The 22,019-nt window shown below is 40.4% G+C and overlaps 1 protein-coding gene across 1 annotated transcript; it reads right to left on the bottom strand.

The window, feature by feature from the left end:
- Positions 1-13,391: 13,391 nt before the first annotated feature.
- Positions 13,392-21,043, bottom strand: LOC130908548 (uncharacterized). Its single transcript, XM_057824091.1, has 3 exons — positions 20,561-21,043; positions 13,758-20,239; positions 13,392-13,436 (listed from the first exon to the last, which is right to left on the bottom strand). Exon 2 carries the CDS (start codon positions 20,020-20,022, stop codon positions 14,152-14,154), a length of 5,871 nt encoding a protein of 1,956 aa, XP_057680074.1. The 5' UTR covers positions 20,023-20,239; positions 20,561-21,043; the 3' UTR covers positions 13,392-13,436; positions 13,758-14,151.
- Positions 21,044-22,019: the final 976 nt, after the last annotated feature.

The raw sequence follows: 22,019 nt of genomic DNA, 5'->3' as shown, positions 1-22,019 counted from the left end.
AACAATAAGCAGGTTAGATGCGCCCCTGGAATGCAGTGAATGGAGACTGGAAAAGGGCTTTGCTTGATCCACACAAAGTCATTTATAAAAAAAAAAAAAAAAAAGTCGAGAAAATTAATTTTTAAAAAAGGGGTGCGTGGATCGTGGCTTGGACAGGGCTGTGTGTGTGTGGTTCGGACCAGCCCCCCCGGTCGGTCGGCACTGCTTTTGGGCACAGCACTGCAATCCAAAACACTTCAAACAAAAGTTCACGCAAGCAGGCTTTAGAGGCTCTCGGGGATTTAGCCCACAACTTCACACTGCGGCCGCTTGTGGATAGCGAGGAGCCACCCCAAAAACTTTTTAAAAAAACAGTTAAAAGCAGTCACTTAAAACAGTGTATAAAATGAAAACTTTTCGCTCACCCCCCTGCAAAAAAAATGTGCCGTTCGTGCTTGCTGGCGTTTTTTTTTCTTTGCGGCCAGTCTGGGATAGTCTTTAAAGGCAGGGGGGGCTCAGGAGATCTCTCGTGGCATCGATCGATGTTGTGGCCGATGGTGGTGTGGGCGGTGGCGTTTTCACGTCGCGATGTGCACCTCCACCCCTGGCAGGTGTAGACAACAGTGGGTTAATCGGCGCTGTATTTGGCTGACCTGGGTTCGTTGCTCTCGTTTTGCGTGGCGTGATGTCAAGCTTTTTCCTCAATGTTGCGTGCGGGCCAGTCCTCCCTTCTCTTTCTTTTTTCTCCCCCGTGTCTTCTGGCTGAGGCATATTTATGTCCACTTCACATTCCTCCCCACCAATCCGCATCGCATGGCACTGATTGAGCGTGATCGGGAACACCTGGGGGGAAAGATTGCATACACGTTCGCCGGCCACGCCCACTCGCTCTCGGCTGTCAGCCCGCTGCCTCCATCGTTACATTTTCCCAGTGTATCCTGCAATCTGCATCCACCTGTATTACCCAGCTGTTCCTTGTCTCGTTACCCCTTGTCTGCGTATATAATGACCCAGTTTCACTCCTTGTTGCGTCATTGTCTATGTCTATGTCTCTACCAAAGTCAAGACCTGTCCAAGCCCTCGTGTTCCGTGTAAGTTTTTGAAAAGCAGTCTTTTGTTGGTGATAGTTTTGTGTTCCTCAGTGCTGTCTTTTAATTACCACAGCTTTTGTTTTGTACTTTGTTTTTAGTTGGCTTTAATTAAATCATTTTTGCACCGCCACCTGCCTTGCCCCTTTTTGTTTCCCTGCAATTGGGTCCACACACACCCTGTCTGCCCGCGAATCCCTGACACACGCTACACATTTGAAAACATCCCATTTACGTCATCACTGCGAGCCCGCAAAACATGGCGCCAACTATCGGTCAAAATATGTACTAAGTATTATAAAATATTGCCAATGATATTAATTAAATATTTTATGTGTTTCTAACAACATATTTTAGTACAAGAGAAGAGTGGTTTATTAGAGCCTACATGTATTTATGGTAGAGGATCCCTTTAAAAATATAAAACGGGAAAAAAAAAAATGATAAGCCTGAGAATGCTCAGCTTTCTCTCTGTGCGCCAAATGAGCAATATTTCAATTTTTCTCCCACAACTGATAGTCGGGGCAAACTGACCGTATGTGGGTCCGTCATGCATGAACAGTGCGTGCATGAGTTCTATCAATACGTACAAACTTTAAACATAAGAGTAAAATGGGATTATTTTATGTCTGCTATTTGTGTCCTCTTTTTGGAAATGAAAATATGGTCACCCTTGAATAAAGTAGGGCCAGCATGAGTAGTCATTTGTTTTGATACTTCTACGAATGCGGGTCAGTTTGCTCAGCGCGTTTTGGATGCGAGTTAGTGCGCATGCGTAATACTTGAACGGCTCAATGGAAAAAGTCAGTCTGAATGGGCACGCCAAAAAAACAGATATGACGAAAAATCGGAATTGTGCATTAGCACCTGCGGCCTGAAACTAGAGCTAAGAGCCACAGCAGATGTATGAAAGAACCACATGCGCCTCTTCTGCATCTCGGGTGCTACAATAATAAATGTGTGAGATTTGGAGCAGCGTGCGTGCCATGGGGGTGACACTAATTGAAGTTAACCAGCAGGATTAAAAGATTAAAGTGTCAATCCAAGTTTAAAGCTCCCATTTCAACATCTCAAAAGACCTTTTTTAACATTTCACCAGAGTGTTAGAAAAAAAAATTGGACCATAAGACTAAAGTTGTGATATTAGCACAAGAACATATTGATAATATGACGAGAATGACGTCATGGCATCGAAAAACACGAGATTAAAGTCATAAAATTTGTAAATTTTTAAATTTAAAGTCATAATATTACGAGATAAAAGTCATAGTCGTGGGAAGAAAATGAAGTGATAATACTATGAGATTAAAATTGGTGTATTTTTATGAGCGATAAACAAATAATGAGATTAGAAACAACGCCATGAATTATTTCAACTTTTAGTAATAGTACGAGAAAAAGAACAATGTTAAGGGACAAAATATCACTTATATACAAAATAATCACATTTTTGGAGAACATGGATCGCCATATAGCATAGACTAGATGCACTGCTGCTGGATAAATTAAATATAGACCATTGTCATTACCCGAATGAGACGGGGGCATCGATTGTGACAGTTGCTACTGCGCATGCCCAGATCGACGCCATTTCCTCCCGAGGGATGACGGGAGATATAGACATATATGTGATAGATTCAACGATCGAAATACATTTAAAATGTTTGTTTTTTTTTATCGGTAGGGGATGTGAGGTACACCCTGATCCAAGCTATGCATGTGTACACACAAAAGAAAAACCTTAAGACTTTATTTAATCATGAATAAATCTTAGGCAGGCCTTGATTGGTTCTGCGCATGCACATAGTGCACTGCCCCCACTTGAGCCACGATGCCTCAAGAGTGATTTATGTGGTAGATTCAGACATATAAAAACATTATTAATCAACCTAGAGACAAATAGAAGAATAATTAATTTTTATGTCCGAAACTCTTGCGTATATAAGCGTAAAGCCTTCGAAGGAAGTGACGTAGTACAGTCACGTGAGAGACGGTCGCGATCGGGTAGCTATCTGCACATGCGCGTTAAAGTTCTTCGTTTTTTTTTTTTTTAATTAATCGCGAACTTTAGTGCATACTGCCATCTACTGTATAAAAATGTACATCACCCACAGTTTGCCTCCACCCTTATCTGTGTATCAATATAGTAATAATAATTCTTTAAAAGAATTGAAAAAGTGCTTTCCTTACATATCTAAATGTCTTCCTCTCCCCTCACCCCAAGTAACCCCTTCAGAGACAATTCACGCTGGTAAAATTTAAAAGAAAAATTTTAAACCTTACGGACTTTGTTATAACATACGTTTCTCAATGGTATTACAAATAGAAACTGTTATTGTAATAATGTACGAAGGCTTCAGAGTCCTAGATTTGTATAGTGAGTATAGTTTAGTCCTTAAGAGTAACAATTAAAAAGAGCCTCTATTTTGACTTTTTTATATTTAGCATATATTCAAAATTTTGTTAAAGCCCATGTTATGATTTAATTCTGCAGCTAAATCCGACAATAAAATGTTTTTGTTTTGTATATATTTTGGTATATTCGTAGTTTCATGTAATTTGCTGTGATTATAAAAAAAAAAAAAACATTATCACTGTCAAATTTATTGTAATATTTCGACCATTTTATAAGGGTTCAAGGATTTTTATTGTCTCATCAGTTCACATTTACATGTTAATAGTGAGAAATTAGAATTCAGGTCCCGTTTTAAAAGGCAATATAAATGCAGAGTGAGTATAAAAGAGCAAAATTGTAAGGTGCATACAAAAATAACAAGCAAGAAAGACAAAAATGCTGGATAGAAGTATAAAAAATTATGTAACTACTAAAACAATTTAGCAGTTGGCTGACTTGGGCTTATTAGGGGCTAAGATGTGCGTGAGGTATATAGATATGATCATAAGTGATGTGATTGTCTTTTAAAGTGATTTCAGTGATCAAAGTGAGTCCAGTAATATTGGGGGGGGGGGGGGGGGGGGTCTACGGAGCATGGCAAGAGTTCAACAGTCTGACAGCTTTAGGGAAGAAGAACAGAAAATTTATGATAACACTGAAAACTATGTGCCAGTCATTCTATAGTCAGCAATACATAACACAAACCTACAAATGTATAAATATGATTAGAAATACTCTTGAGGATAAACAGTAGAGAAGGTGAATAAACAAATAAAAGCTGTAAGGTGACATTTATTGCTGTATTAAATTTAGGAAAAAAATAAAGTTTCATAGGAAAGCATCCAATGATTATGCCGTAGATTGAAGAAAAGAAAATGCCTTAAGCTGAAACAGTTTTAATGTACATGTGTAGAACAAACTCAAACAAAAACATTAAAGTTTAATGCACTGGACAGCAGGAACGACTGCAGTATCCTGTAGGTATTTCCTCCTCGCAGTAAAACGTCATTACTTTACCCCTTTTCCCCTCTTCCAACAAATCCTATAAAAGAACATAAAACACTGAGAAATACTGTTTCCAAGCACTGTGGCTTTTCCACCATGTCTATGCTATGTTGAGATTTTAAGTGTCTCTAATGACACCAAGATAAGCTTACACAGTGCAACTCACCTCGTGGGGATTGTTTGAACTGCTGCCCATACCCATGGCAGATCTCAATGGTGTACATGTTGTAATACTCTCTCCTGAATTCTGCAGAGAACCTGCTCCATGTCCAGACACCTGTAGGATTTAAAAACAAAAACAAAAAAATTACATTTACATATATAGCTTGTAGACAAATGTGACAACAGCACAAAAAAAGTACATGTCATTACATTTTACTGAAGTACTTACTGTTAAGCCATTTAAAATGTGCCCGTCTTCTGAAGGAGTCTGGAGAACCAAGGTCTCTGATTCTGGAGCACACAAGAGCCAATGTGCATATAGCACGGTCACCTTCCCGAAGGACAACTTCTTCATATATGTTGGTAGTCAAAAATTCTGGCAACAGTAAAATATAGGTGAGCCGACAATGAAAAAGTATCAAATTTATTAAAAAACAAACATTTAAAATGTAATTGGCTTCTCATGACAATTACTAAACTCCCTGTGCAATACTGCCTCATTGGGCCCTGCCTCTGATTATAATTACTAGTATAGCAGTTATGTCCTCAATTTAAATCACAGGAAATTATGTCCAGGATTAGGCAGCTGTCAGTGTCATCTTCAACCTTTCAAAGAAAACATAATTTACACATGACATGCAGGTGAACGTTATTACCAGGTAAGCAATCAATTGCAGTGATGACCATTCCCCTTATCAACATTGATTGATTATCTTGTAGTTTTCTTTTACCTGTCTGATTGAAGTTTAGTAAGATATAGAGGGGGTTGCCTTTGGAATCCTGAAGACAGGCTGTAGAGTTCCCTGAAGGAGAGGGGACGCTTTCTCTGTCCAGAAGGCAAATCTATGCCCATGCCTTTAAAAAGAAAAGCAAATAAATCCATGCCCAATACCTCCCAATGTTCTTTGACCTAAGTGTCACAAAATGAAAAACAGACCACCAAAAAAGCTTTAAAAATGTGACAATGTTTGATAATTTCTCAGAAATCAAAAAAACAAATTTATTTACAATATTTCAACAATTCTCAAAAGCAGGATGGTCTAATACTGTAATGTCTGTTGAGAAGTGAAAACAATCCATTTGTGCGTCAATATAAATAATTACTTTAGATGAAATAAATTTCATGTAACGCTTCTGATTTAACTTAGTTGCTCAATTAAGGCATTTACCCATTCATTGATGTCCTGAATCATTGTTGGCCAATAGAAGCTAGAAATGGCTCTGTTGCGGGTGCCCTCGACATCGCTCTCGTTCCCAGTACCAGTTATTGTGACACTCCATGAGGATAGTCTGCTTCCCCTTTGACTTGATGACCAGGCGCATATATTTTATTGGGGGGGTTATCTGTTGGACGAAAATTAAAAAAGCAAAGAGAATCTTAAAATGCAGTAGATTAAAATGACCACCACCTGACAGAGATTAATAATAATAATAAAAAATAAAACTCAGCTCTGGACCTTCTCCCACCTGAGATTCACAACAGTTTCTCTTATTTTTATTTTAACATCTCATATGGAGCTGCGTTTTTAAATGGCCAAAAATAGTCACTTGGCCTATAAAGGATAAAAAAACGTAGAGGCTCATATATTCATGACTCTCTTTTCAGACTTATAAAACAAACTGCCAGTATAACATCAGTTTTACTTACCTTTAACAATGAAATGAAACAATGAAACGCACCATTCGTCGAACCTTACGGCACCCCACTTGAGTAGTTGGAAGCGTTTCGTCGACCAGGTACATTAGAAGATGCTAGGTATCCACATTCATCTTCTCGGATCACTCGAAGTATCTATTTAAACAAATTCAAGCATTTCATGCCACTCTAAGAATTAAACTTACCACACAAGTTCGATGTATCCACTACTCGAGTCAAAGTTCGCAGGAACCTTTCGAAGATCGCGGCGTACACACACGCATAAAAAACCCTCAATGTCCGAGCCTAACGCATAAATCTATATCTCCCGTCATCCCTCGGGAGAAAATGGCGTCGATCTGCGCGTGCGCAGTCGCAAACCGTCACAATCGATGCACCCGTCACGATCGGGTAATGACAACCATAAATATTTTAATGAAATTTTTTACCTCTCAGCAGCTTTACCACATAAGTGGGACTTTGCGGCACTCATAGGGACGGGTGGATTAATTTCTGCTCAATTTCCACCCGTCTCATGAACAATGTCAAGTACAGGTAATTGCAGGTCATTAAATCAATAAACTCCGGCTTTAAAACGAAACTAAAATAATCACATAACAACAAACTAAATAGCGCAACTAGCAATTAATGAATTCATTAGAACAATCACGGAAAAAATAACTAGCAAAGAACTTTAAACTTGAGCGCAGTATTGCATGCTGGGAGGCATGAGGCACAGTTAGCAATATGTTGTACAACAACAGTGTTGACAGCAGAGGTTGTGTTTCTCTCCCAAGGAAGGTTGGTTCAAAGCTTCAGGGTGGTTCATTTGCTCTCATGTGGTCTCGAAGCCCAAGAGGCCAACAGAAATCTATGTCAACTGATTTATGATTTTAATTTCATCATATTACGACTTTTTTTCTCATGCTAATGTAACCCCTTTTTCTATGTCTGCTGCGATTTGGAGCGTCGAACTCCTGGACTCGCGTTGTGTTGTGTTTTTAATATAGTTCCAGGAGACGTGGATGGTTTCGACTTTTTATTGTCGTTACAACACATGTACACGATGCGAGCTGGTCACTCTCACAGGCCTCGCCACAACATGCTTTGCTGATGAGAAATTACAACTGGCGTGAACAAATAATAAACAATAATTGTACCTGCACAACACATGTACATGATCCGCGCTGGTCACTCTCACAGGCCTCGCCACAACATGCTTTGCTGATGACAAATTACAACTGGCGTGAACAAATAATAAACAATAATTGTACCTGCACAACACATGTACACGATGCGAGCTGGTCACTCTCACAGGCCTCGCCACAACATGCTAAAGAACAATTGAAAATGATTAGCTTTTTGGCGTTAAGCAAATAGCAACTTAGCAATGCTATCCAACTCACCTTTGCTGATGACAAATTACAACTGGCGCCATCTGCTGCGCGCCCACCTATTTATAGTCACCACATGAGTTGGGGGTGCTACTGTGCCTTCTAATGTGGACAAGTGGAATCACACATATCCATAATAACTCTCTTACACTAATACTACGACTTTAACCTCTTGATATTACTTTATTTTCTCATATTACGGTAATACTACAAAATGAATCTTGTAATATTACGACTTTATTCTTTTACTAATACTTCGACTTTAATCTCGTAATATAACAACATTTTTCATCATATGACTTTTTTTATCGTACAATTACAACAAGATTTTTCCCAAGTACTATAACTTTAATCCTGCAATATTACATTATTCTTGTACTAAAACTATGATTTAAATCTCGTAATTAATGACTTTATTCTCATCCTATTACTTTTTTGTCGTGCAAATACTACAAAAGTGTGCTTGTAATATTACAACTATTTTTCTCGTACTAATACTACGATTTTCTTTGTTTGGCCGCAGTACTGTGATACAAATGTGCTACAGCCGTTGCTCGTTTGAACGGGCTCCAAATCTACTTCACAAAAAGTCAGATGAATGACTTTTGAAAGCGCATAAGGAAATGACGAAAATAACGTTCAATATGCCCGCACAAGAAGTTTAAGTTCAGACAACACTCTGTTGCACTTTTCAGCTTTCACACTAGAGGAAGCGACCCACTTAAACAGTGTCCCTCCGTTAATTCAGGGGCTAAAACCTGCCAACCTGTGGAAATTAATGTGTGAAACTAGAACAGGGGTGTCAGCACTGCAGTCCGCTGCCCAGTTTTGACAGGTCCGTGGCAAAAAATGAAAATATCATAGAATATGGCCTCCACAAACAGCTTCAATTCAGCCTGAATTCTGTTGCACTTCTGCTAGATGGAAATCAACAGTGACTCCTGATTATTTCCAATCAATTTAGGAAACTGTAGAATTTCACTATTTTTGTTCTGGCATAAATTTAAAAACTAACCCAGTGAGATTTCTTGGTTGTGATTTTCTTGACTTTTTGCTGTCGCTGGTCAAGTTCTGCAAGCTTTGTTTCAGGAGTGTTTGTTTTCAGTAGTTTGAATATAAGCAGTGTTGTCAGTAATCTGAAAGTACTGTAATCTGATTACTTTCTTTCATTAACAGCCAATCTAACGCGTTCATTTTTCCAAACCAGTAATATCATTAACAAATTCCGCGCAGTTTGTTTGTTATTTGTTAGTTTAAGGGCTCCGGAGTGCCTAAGCTAGTGTGAGTTAATGGTGGTTAAAATCAACTTTATCGACTAATTAAACCCCCGCTAACTCGAAGATTAAGCCTTATGTGAAAATTTCAATTACATGTGATGTTGTCATTCTTATGTTGAGGCAACAAAGGGAGAAAAATTGGTAATAGGTAACTGATAAATTACTTTTAAAGTAACTTAGTTACTTTGATCATAAAGTAATCGGTAAAGTGACTAGATTACTTTGTTTAGGTGTAGTCAGTAATCAGTAATTAAATTACTTTTTCAAGTAATCTGTGACAACACCGAATATTGGATATAATATTCGTATTGGCCCGAATATAAGACAGTGTTTTTTGCATTGAAATAAGACTGAAAAAGTGGGGGTCGTCTTATATTCGCGGTCTAGACATTATACCCATTCACGAAGCTAGATGATATCATGATATCATTAAAGCGATGTTCTGTCTTCTCAGCTACTCTCAAGTTTAACCAGTTTGCATTATTTTATTGCAATGTTTTTCCTTATTTAGATTTGTTTCAATACTACAGTTACAGTTAGACTTCACTTTGATGGTTAATGCAGTTATTGCAATTTTGTTGTTTTATCACAATCTATTGGTTTATTTACATTCAAAAACCAGAAGCCATTCATTTACGAATGTGACTGCACTTTAGTTTACATATTTAAATGTTCAGATATTAAGATTTCAATGAGGCAAAATAACATGCTTTTTCTCTCAAATATATTGTTATAATCATTTGTTTCAGATGTACTGTAATTATTTTCTGTATAAAAATTAATTTGGTGTTCAAAAAGTCTTTTTTCAAACTTGAGTCTTGAAAAAGAGGGGGTCGTCTTATAATCAGGGCCGTCTTATATTCGGGCCAATACGGTATAGAGTATAAAACATACTATATACAGTGATCCCTCACTATTTCGCGCTTCGAACTTCGCGCCCTCAGTCCATCGCGGATTTTTTTTTCAGTTTAAAAAAAAAAAGCGAGCCGATCGCATAGTCTCTCACTCGCTCGCTCCCTCCCTCCCCCTGCTCTTTGTTTGTCATGGAGTGAACTGGAGTTGCTTATGAAAGTAGACGATGATTGACAGACGGTAGGAAAAAAAATACAGATGAGCTGTCCCGAGCCAATCGCGTCTCCCTCTCGCTCCCTGCTCTTTGTTCCTCAGGCACTGCGGAAGTGCACTGGAGTGGCTTTTTTAAAGTTAACGATGTTGACAGATGTTGACAAATGTTTGTGTTTGATCTTGCCAGAGACTCGAACTTCAATGGGCTGTATGCGTCAATCATGTAACTTGTTAACTTGTTAAACAGTTGCTGTGGCAACTCATCGTGTGTCAGCAGCTGCACTCAAAAAAAAAAAAAAGACTCCGGCAGGTTGTAAAGTTTACTAAAAGACAATGTGCATTTTCAGCAAGACCACACCATGTTTCCAAGGTGAGCATGAATAAATCATGCAGTCTCTACATAAATATGAACAATGATTGAGTAGCTACCGTAATTTCCGGACTACAAGCCGCTACTTTTTTCCCTCATTTTGAATCCTGCAGCGTATGCAATGATGCGGCCAATTTATCAATTTTTCTAACGACTGCCAGGAGTGCTCGAGCATAAAATGTAACCGGAAAACGCGTGGGATATAAGTGTCAAGGAAGACGCTAGTTTGCACTCTTACCCGTATTTTAACTTTCGTGCTTTGTGCACGGATAAAAGTAGCAGACCCTCATCTTTGTGGATTAGTAAAATTAGCAGACCCGCATCATGGAAAATGCTAGAAGAAATGGATATGACGTGCCGAGTTGAATTGAAGGCTTGGATGAGAGATCGTTTACCAAAACTGGCCGCACGCGAAGAGCAACTTTTGCACAAGTCTGACAGCGTGGAGCAGTGTAAAAAAAATCCACCATCACCAACGGGTTTCGAAAAGCCGGTCTGCTGCGTGACGAAGAGGACGACACACGCTCAGGAGTGAGTTTGAGGAGTCAGCTAGCTGCCATTTTGCTGGCGCTCTTCGGAAAGAAAAGTTATTGTAACGTTGACAAAGAGTCACCCGCTTAGTTGGGTTGCAATTCTTTATTCTGGAAACTCGTGGAACAACACATGACTGCTGTCTGCAGCAGTCAACGCGCACACACCCCGACAACAACAGGAAGGCACGTCTCTTGCTCTTCCGCACCTCCCTTACTCCCGTAAGTCACGCACTATATTTATAACCCGATTCGTTAAAGTATGTTATTAAAACTCAGAAAGCTCTGTGTATTTCTTCATAAATATCTCATGTTACTATGTGGGCACATGCGGCTTATAAACAGGAGAGGCTTATGTATGTACAAAATGGTTTTTCCTTTAAAAATGTACTGGGTGAGGCTTGTAAAGGCCCAGCTAGTAAAATTCCTCAACTTCATTTTTATTTCTTTCTTTCATAATCTTATTCTCTACGTTTTTTCGGCACGCTGCACAGCCCAAACCGTTTGACGGACCGGCAACATTCAAAATGACCAGAATTCTATTTATTTTTAATGGCAAAAATTTCCCCTTTATTTTTGAAGGCAGGAAAACTTGTTTGTGATTTTTGACCACTTACTATTACAGCCCATTGACATTCAACTGGTGCCCATGTATGTCGATGCCAATAACAGCCATGCACGTCCATGCCATTGACTGCCATGTATGTCACTACTATTGATGCCAATGTACTTGGATTCCATTGAGGCATATGTAAATTGATGCTATTGACGGCCATATACGTCCATGCCATTGACGACCATCGACGTCCATGTCATTCACTGCCATGTATGTCGTACTATGTATGTACTATTGATTGCAATCAAGGGCGTAGGTTTTCATAGGGACGGTAGGGAGTCGGGACATAACACTAGCAACTTTTCAGGATGCTCAAATTGTCCCCACCAACTTTTAAGCAACCTTATTTGCATTATATAATGTGTTCAGTTATATGTGTCATTTATATTGTCTTCCTATATGTTGTAACGATAGAATTGACCCTACCATTATTAAGTGAATGATTTTCAGACTTACATTTACCTCCTTATCAATTGCTAAATGAGCCAGTCCTGTTAGGTTTTGTGTTGGTTTTCTCCTAGTGTGACTTGTCTCTGTGATTGCCCATTGATTTCACCTGTTGTGCCTTCTCCTAGTGTATCCTGCAACTGCATCCTACTGTGTTACCCAGCTGTTCCTCGTTGTCTCGTTACCCCTTGCCTGCGTGTGTGTATATAAGCACCCAGTTTCTTGTCGCGTCATTGTTAATGTCAGCGTCTATGTCAAGGTAAATCGCCACGTTCATGTCAGCATTTTTCCCCAATTCCTCGTGTACCTCGTCCTGCTTAGAAAGTAAGTTTATTAGTTAGCCTGACTTTTGTTTGTTAAGAGTTTTTGGATCACGACAGCCTTTGTTTTGTACTTTGTTTTTTGGTTGCTTGAATTAAACCATTTTTGCACCACCTTTTTGCCTCGCTTCCCTTTCCCTGCACTTGGGTCCACACACCACCTGCCTGCCAAGTCCATGTCTTTTTTTCCTCAAACGCATGTTTGATTGGCTGATGACTTGACCCCCCCAACACCACCACCACACACACACACACCCACGCACACACACACACACTCGCATTACAGAATTAAGTTACATGTCCACATGCTGCCTCTTAGGCCCGCTTCGAAAGAAGGGGGAAAATCAGAAGTTTTTTTTCGGCCAACGGCCGCTGTAAGTAATACGAACAATAATAATAATAATAATAATAATACATTTTATTTCTAGAGCGCTTTTCAGATACACAAAGACGCTTCACAAGAGGCATGGAATTACAGTACGATAAAAAGGTATTAAAAGGATTAAAAACTTAAAAGCACAATAAAAAGAGGTAAAAAATATGACAGCTAGGGGTTATGGGGGGTAAGATAGAGTGAACAGGTGTGTTTTCAGTCGAGATTTGAAAAGTGATAGAGTAGATATGTTGCGGAGATCAGGGGGTAGGGAGTTCCAGAGCTGGGGGGCGCAATGACTAAAAGCTCTGGAACCAAAGGTGGAGAGGCGGACACGGGGGACGGAGAGGGGGGGAAAAGTGGTAGGGCGAAGTGAACGGGTTGGATTGTTTGGATGGAGAAGATCGCAAAGGTAGGGAGGGGCCAAGGCATGGAGTATTTTGAAGGTGATGATGAGGATTTTGTAATTGATTCTTTGTTTGACGGGAAGCCAGTGAAGTTGACGGAGGATGGGGGTAATGTGGTGTGTTGCGGGGGTTCGTGTGATGAGGCGTGCTGCTGAGTTCTGGAGGAGCTGCAGTTTCTGGAGGGACTTATTAGGGAGACCGAAGAGCAGTGAGTTACAATAATCGAGCCGGGTGGTTATTAGATTACAGACCAGGGTGGAAGCGGTATGGCGGGTGAGAGAAGGGAGTGTAGCGTCCCGATTGGAATGATGGTCTCTTCAACTGATGGTTTACAACCTTTATTCCATCTTTTATGTAAACACACCGTAAGAGCTACGATGTACACAAATAAAAAAAACCACAATTAGAAATTAACAATAACTTTTTACCTTTTTCCATTTAAACCTTTTATATATATTTTTCTATAACATAAATTAAACCATAACATAAAATAAACGTTTCAATTATCATTACTCACAATACTGATGGCATTTATAGGCCCATTGTCAATGAAACATCATTATTTAGTGAGGCGACAGCACCCTCTGGTGTACAAAAAATGAACTGCAATACTACACTCAGACAGACTACAGATGTTATACACTTAGCGAAATATAATGAACATATTTACAAAATGAAACCCTGAATACGAACCTTGTTCCCTCACCAACCAGGCGCTAAGAACTTTTAGCAGTTAAAAACAACTGTTTTGGTTCTTATTTTCACCGTGACGGTGACGCACGTCTATGCCTTCTCGTCAGCGCGCCGTTTTTGCCTACTTCCTTAGACTTTTCAGCAGTTGCTACATTTTACGGCATTCTGCCTTCCTTTGCCCTTTCAACATAAAAGCATGAAATCTCAAAAACGGAAATGAATTACAAATATGTGAAATAATGAACAAGGTCATTTACACTCCCACCAAATCATTAGCATTGGCTGATAACTATACTGACCGATAATGATTTCCTAATGATGAAATGACCCATAACCTTTAACATCTGCAAAACACACAACAAGATGAAGAATAAACATTGAACTGTACATATCGTTAAAGAGTCTCTAGGAGCAGAACCAGTTTCTGCACTGGGCGTTCCACAATGGAAAGTTTTCCGGAACTTTGTCCTTTCTCAGTCTTTCTTTCTCCAAAACGAATCTTTACTTTTCTTACAAGTCCATCTTTGTCAGTTGTAGTGTCCGTTACGCATGCTAATCTCCATTCATTGCGAGGCAAATCATCCATCTTCTCCATGACAACATCTCCAACTTTTAGGTTTCTCCTGGGAGTGTGCCATTTCTGCCTTGTTGCGATGTTGGATAGATATTCCCTTTTCCAACGTGACCAAAACTGTTCTGACAAGTACTGCACCTGCCGCCACCTCTTTCGTGCATAGATATCCTCTCTGATGAATTTACCTGGAGGAGGCAGGGCTGCTTTGGACTTCATAGTCAACAAGTGATTTGGGGTCAATGGCGCAGGGCTGTTTGGGTCGCTGAGAGTGTCCACTGTTAGCGGTCTGCTGTTCACGATTGCCATTGCCTCATAGAAGAATGTCCTGAGGGAAGCGTCGTCCATTCTGCCTGATGAAACTGATGCTGTTGAGCGCAGAATGTTACGAATAGTCCTTATCTGTCTTTCCCAAACACCTCCGGTATGGCTGGAATGAGGAGTGTGCATTCTGAAATCACACTGTTTCTCAGCAAGAAATGTGACGATGCGCTCTGTATCCATCTGTTTTAAAGCTTCCTGTAGTTCGTTTTTAGCTCCGACAAAGTTACTTCCTTGATCACATCTTATCTCACTGACTGCTCCTCTTAGAGCTATGAAACAGCGAAGTGCATTGATGAAGGCGTCAGTGGTTAGGTCATCTAACATTTCTATATGCACTGCTCTACAACAAAGGCATGTAAAAAGAAGTCCATAACGCTTGTGCACTTTGCGAGCTTGCTTAGTTTGAAAGGGACCGAAACAGTCCATTCCACAAAACGTAAACGGTGGAGTTGAATCTAACCGCTGTGTTGGAAGATCTGACATTTTCTGTTCCTCTGTGCCTCTTCGCAGTCTGCGACATTTTACACATTGGTGCACAAAGGTTGCTACTGCCTTGTTTATGCCAGGAATCCAAAATCCATTGGATCTGATCTCATTTATTGTCAGTCCTTTCCCTTGGTGTTGCACTTTACTGTGGAAATGAGCAATTATCAGTTGAGTGACATGGTGATTCTTTGGAACGATTACAGGATGTTTCACTATGGAGGAGCACGTTGCATGCTTAAGCCTTCCTCCCACCTTAAGGAGTCCATCCTTATCAAGAAATGTGTCCATGTGAAACAGTTTGCTGTTGTGAGGAAGTGCCTTTCCATTTTCTAGCGTCTTTATTTCATTGGCATATTCACTTGCTTGTATATCCTTTATAATAACACATTCTGCATTCTGTCTTTCTTGTACTGTGCTGTGACCAGTTGTTTTATCTCCCTTGGCACGGCGAATAAGTCGAGCAATGACTTGAGTGATTTTGTACCATGAGGAAAACTTTCTTAGCTTGTCCGTCAATCCTTTGGTTTCTGTTTTGAGTGTGTTCAGCGCATGTACCTTTTTTACTTCTGGATCTCCGAGTGGTACTTCTGTGTCAATGTCTGCAGCTGGAGGTATTTCTTTGTCCCATAGAAACTGTGGCCCTTTGAACCAGTCTGAGGTGATGAGCTCACTTGCACTTGAGCCTCTGGAAGCAATGTCCGCAGGGTTCCGCTCCGAGGGCACACATCTCCACCGCCGAGGAGAACCGCCGAGCCACATCCCTTGAACTCCGCTGGAGACAAATGCGCGAAAACGTCGCGCCTCGCCATCGATGCAGCCCAAAACCACTCCAGAGTCCGTCCAAAAACACTCATCAACCCGTGCCAATCCAAGCCCATCCCTCAACATGCCACTCACAGCAATGGAGACAACAGCAGCTGTAAGTTCGAGTCTTGGAATCGTGATTACCTTAATAGGAGCAACTCTGGTCTTTGCTGTAACCAAAGCACAATGCACATTATCATCTTTGCTTACATGTCTCAAATATGAACATTGACCATAACCATATGAGCTTGCATCAGAAAAATGGTGCAGTTCTGTTTTCACTATTTGGCCAAAGTCTTTAGGAACATAACAACGAGGAATTTTTATTTTTTCCAAGTTCTCTAAGTCGCATTTCCATTTATCCCACACAGTCTCGAGTTCACTGGGAAGAGGATCATCCCAGCCAATGCTCTGCCCGCACGTCTCCCGGAGAACCCGTTTTCCTGTCAGTACAAAGGGGGAGATGAATCCCAGTGGGTCGTAGAGCGATGCAACCATGGATAGCACGCCACGCCTTGTAGTAGGTTGGTCATTGGGGTGAAAGCGAAACCTGAGTGTGTCCGATTCAATGTGCCAGTGTATGCCTAGTGCTCTTTCAAAGTTAAAGTCATTAAACGCTAGGTCACATGCTTGCTGTGGTACGGCATGTTCAGAAGCTGGAATGCTTTCCAACACCGTTTGCTCGTTACTTACGAACTTGTGCAGTCTGAGGCCGCCTGCTGCGCAGAGTGATCGAGCCTCCTGTGCGAGCTGAATAGCTTCCTTGATGCTTGCCGTACTTGATACACCATCGTCCACGTAGAAATCCTTCATTATGAACTGTGCACCAAGGGGAAACTGTGTCTCGTTTTCTTTAGCAAGATGCTTTAAGCCGTAATTGGCACAACCTGGTGAGGAGGTGGCACCAAAAAGGTGAACTTTCATTCTGAACTCTTGGGGTTCAGTGTTCAGGTTGCCATTTTTCCACCAAAGAAATCTGAAATAGTCTCTGTCTCCATCATACACATGAAATTGGTGGAACATTTTTTCAATGTCACATAACAATGCAACTTGATGCCTTCTGAATCTGATGAGAATTCCATTTAGATTATTCAGCAAATCAGGGCCTGAGAGCAAATGATCATTGAGACTGTTACCTTTATATTTTGCTGATGCGTCAAAGACCACTCTGAGTTTGTTTGGTTTTTGGGGATGATATATCCCATGGTGGGGAATATACCACTTTTCTCCTTCTTTTGCTTCACTGTGCACTTCTTCTGCCTCATTCCTTTCTATGATTTCACTCATGAACTGAACATATTGCTCTTTGTACCTTTGATCCTTTGACAGCTTGGTTTTGAGGTTTTCAAGTCGCACAGTAGCCATTTGCTTATTGTCCGGTAAGTACGGTCTTTCCTTAAATGGGAGTGGCATTTCATAATGCCCTTGTTTGTTTTTGTAAATGCCTTCCTTCAATGTGTTCAGAAAGAGAATGTCGTCTTGAGACGCGACCTTATTGTCCTTGTTGTCATCTTTGAAGTCAGACTCGAGAACCTTGAGTGCTTCAGCCGGAGTCACTAGGGGGAGCTCTTTAATTGCAACTCTGTGGCACACAGTGGACATGTTCAGAGTGTCATTGTGGAATGACGTGGGGCCTACAATACTCCAGCCCAATGCTGTGCGGACTGCAAAGGGTTCTTTCTCTTCTCCTAAAATTACCTGCCTTGGAGCCAGTGCCTTAGAACAACTATAGCCTATTAACAAACCAACTTCACACTCCAACTGTGATGGAATCTCATTCACTAGTTCCTTGAGGTGATTCCAATGCCTTGCCGTTTCACAAGTAGGAATGTGGGAGCGGTTCACTGGTATACAGTCCTTAGTGTAAGCAGGAGGGAGTTCGATCGTTTCTGAGGAGTTGTAGCCTCTAACTTTGAGGCCTGAAACACGTTCACTTGGCACCACAGCATCCTTACCAAGCATTGTAGTGAGCTTTAACCGTATTGGAGTGGACTTTGTCTGAAGACTGTTAGACACATCTCGGTCAATGAACACTGTGTCACTCTGGGTATCTAAGAGTGCATACACTAACCTTTCCATACTTGAGTGCTGCTCTGAAGAAACCCATACTGGCACAATCATCGAAGTACTGACACATTGTTCATTGGATTCTGCATTGAGAGACAGTGTAGTTGCTGTCTGTTCTGTGTTGTTCTGCATTGAACTTGTGGCTGATTTATCGTAACTGAAGTCATGCAGACAAGTTGGGTGCCTTTTGTTGCACACTTCACATACAAGTCTGTAACGACAGTCTTTTGCACAGTGTCCGGGTTTAAGACAACCATAACAAAGCTTTTTCTCCTTTATGTACGTCTTCCTTTCATTAAGTGATTTGCCTTTAAACTGTGGACAACTGTGAATTTTGTGTCCTTTGTCTTGACAAACGAAGCATGGTGGTTTGACATTTGACCTTTGTTTTATATTTTCAGTCTCTGTTACAGCCTGCGTGTGGAGAACGCTGGAGATTGATCTTTTTTCCCTTTGGTAACTTTTATCACTCATCGTGGTGACGTCTGTAGAGTGGAGAGCATGAAATGATGTGATTGGGTTACACAAGATTTCTGCTTCAGCTGACATGAACTCAGCAAAGTCCTTTAATTTTGGAAATTTCCCTCTTTCCTTCATGAATTGAGTAGCTTGACGATTCCATCTTGCTGCTGCCCAATCTGGCAACCTTTGAACAAGTTTTTGATTTTCTTGACAGTCGTTCAAAATATTTAATCCTTCAATGTGGGGCATAGCTTCTTGACATGCTTGAATGAAATCGGCAAATGCCCTAAATCCTGTTGAGTCCTTTGTTTGTATTTTAGGCCATTTTGCTAGCCTTTCTCTGAATGCCTTTTGTATGACAAATGAATGTCCATAACGTTGGTTGAGGCGTTCCCATGCGTTCTTGTATGCGTCACTGTCATTTCTATAAAAAATGCCATCAAGGCTCTTTCGAGCTGAGCCTCCTACATATTTCTTCAAGTAATGCAATTTGTCAGCAGGTGAGATGCTCTTTTTATCAATGAGTGCAGTAAATGAAGCTTTCCACTCAATGAACTGTATTGGGTCACCGGTGAATATGGAGGGTTCTGGTGTTGGCAGTCTGTTCATGGTGATGCTGTCCTGTATAGCTTGTGCTAAGTAATGAATGTCAGATTGTTGAAGTGAAGTGGACACCATATTGCTTACAGGAACCTGACTAGGAGCAGAATCTGTGGAGGGCCGATGGACTTCACCACTTACATCTTTAGCAATGTGAACACTGCAATCACTACTATCACTGCTTTCACTTTTCATTTCTTGATCATATGTCTGTAGTCGAGCTCGAGCAGACTTTATTTCCCGTTCGGCCTTTATTCGTTCTAATTCACGTTTTTGGGCTTCTAGTTCTTTTCTTTGTTTTTCTTCCAAAAGCTGAATTTTTTCCTTTTGTTTTTCTTCCTCTAATAACACCTCATACTCCACTTCTTTGGCTGCTAACTCTGCTGCAGCGTCTGCTCTCCTTACAGCCACCATTGACTTGGACGAATATGACTTACTGGAGCTGGAGCGTTTGCTGGACATGGTGCCGGAAGAACTGTAAATGGACTGTGCATAGTCTGGTTTGAGAAGTTTACGAAGACATATTTTTACGTTATCACGATCATAGTCATCAATGCCTGAGAGCCTTTCGTGTGCAACCTTGATAAGGTCTCTTGTGACTGCTTCACATGCATCTACACGTCTTCTTGTGTCACTGGAGGGAGTAATATGGTCCCTGATTTCCTCATATAACTTAATGACACAGTCACTTTCCTTTTCTACATTGTCCATGAGAGAAGCTATTTGAATGTCTGATATGTCTTCTTTCAATTGCTCACGTGTGGTGCGCACTTGTTTCTTCCACTCATCATAAACCTTATGAAGCTGTTTTTCCTTTTTAAGTGACTCTTCCTCCAGATACGCCTGCATCTTTTCCGTTGGTCTCCTTTGACGAACAGAGCGTGAAGATTCCTCTTCTATGTGGACCTGGAGATCCTCCGTGTGCTCTGCTTTCCTTTCAGATGCTTCCATATTGAGGATAGAGCGACGCTGTTGACCATCAGATCCCCGTTGACCTTGATTGGAGCTGTGAAGCTGGAACCTTACTGGGATCTTGGAGCTGAGAGTGGCTGTAGCGTTCCTCAGCTTGGGTCAAGCTCTTACTGTAGCGTCCCGATTGGAATGATGGTCTCTTCAACTGATGGTTTACAACCTTTATTCCATCTTTTATGTAAACACACCGTAAGAGCTACGATGTACACAAATAAAAAAAACCACAATTAGAAATTAACAATAACTTTTTACCTTTTTCCATTTAAACCTTTTATATATATTTTTCTATAACATAAATTAAACCATAACATAAAATAAACGTTTCAATTATCATTACTCACAATACTGATGGCATTTATAGGCCCATTGTCAATGAAACATCATTATTTAGTGAGGCGACAGCACCCTCTGGTGTACAAAAAATGAACTGCAATACTACACTCAGACAGACTACAGATGTTATACACTTAGCGAAATATAATGAACATATTTACAAAATGAAACCCTGAATACGAACCTTGTTCCCTCACCAACCAGGCGCTAAGAACTTTTAGCAGTTAAAAACAACTGTTTTGGTTCTTATTTTCACCGTGACGGTGACGCACGTCTATGCCTTCTCGTCAGCGCGCCGTTTTTGCCTACTTCCTTAGACTTTTCAGCAGTTGCTACATTTTACGGCATTCTGCCTTCCTTTGCCCTTTCAACATAAAAGCATGAAATCTCAAAAACGGAAATGAATTACAAATATGTGAAATAATGAACAAGGTCATTTACAGGGAGGAGGTGAGAAATGTTGCGAAAGTGGAGATAGGCTGATCTGGTGATGCTGTTGATATGTGACCGGAAGGAAAGTGTGCTGTCGAGGATGACACCCAGACTCTTAACCTGAGATGAAGGAGAGATCGGTAAATTGTTGATTGTAATAGAGAACTTATGGACATTAGAGAGTGTTGCGGTGGTACCAACCAAGAGGACTTCTGTTTTGGAGCTGTTAAGTAGGAGGAAGTTGCAGGAGAACCAGGAGTTAATGTCATCTAAGCAGAGGGTGAGGGAGGAAGGTGGGAGGGAGGCGGTTGGTTTTGAGGATATGTAGAGCTGGTGTCAATCATTGTTGTGAAGGTGGGAAACGCTGGGCACCACTAATTTTGCTTCTGAAAGTCCGACCTGCATCACAGTTTAGCGTTACCATTACATTAAACTGTGTGAGTTTGCTAACTTGAGTAGGAAGCTGCTCCAGGAGAAGTGTCCTCCTGTATGTGTATTCTACTATGTTAATTACACTGAGAAATATAGTAAACTCTGCTCAGCTGTAAGATATGTAGTGAATCAAGGTTTACTCCCTTCTCCCCAGTTTTCATTTTTATTTTGCTTACTTAAAGCAGCCCAAAGGAGCTTTCATTTTTTGTAGAGTTTGGCTGTGCTTGTGGACAAAAGTAGTTTTTTTTTTTTTTTTTTTGAAGGAAGGCTCCATTTTTATTTATTTTGTTTTTTCCCAGACCAAGACGTTTTTTGTTGTATTTAATTTATTTAGACAGACAATTTTGAGTGGTATTTATTTGGTATTTTTATTTTTTGCATTCCTGTAAAGTGAAGAGACGATTAACAATTTTGTATTTCTTTGTATGTTAATACACAAATCTGTGCTCAAATATTGCAATTTAAATTTGCCAATAAAATCCATTTATTCTGGAAGTTTTCAAAATGTTTCTTTAGGAGTTCTTGAAAAAAAAAAGGTTTGAATCCAACGGTTTATCACCTGAACTTATATACAGTGCCTTGCAAAAGTATTCAGCCCCCTTGAATCTTGCAACCTTTCGCCACATTTCAGGCTTCAAACATAAAGATATGAAATTTAATTTTTTGGTCAAGAATCAACAACAATTGGGACACAATCGTGAAGTGGAACAACATTTATTGGATAATTTAAACTTTTTTAACAAATAAAAAACTGAAAAGTGGGGCGTGCAATATTATTC

The sequence above is a fragment of the Corythoichthys intestinalis genome, chromosome 20 (assembly GCF_030265065.1).
Source record: "Corythoichthys intestinalis isolate RoL2023-P3 chromosome 20, ASM3026506v1, whole genome shotgun sequence".
Taxonomy (NCBI): Eukaryota; Metazoa; Chordata; class Actinopteri; order Syngnathiformes; family Syngnathidae; genus Corythoichthys; species Corythoichthys intestinalis.
This window is presented reverse-complemented; position numbering and strand designations above follow the sequence as displayed.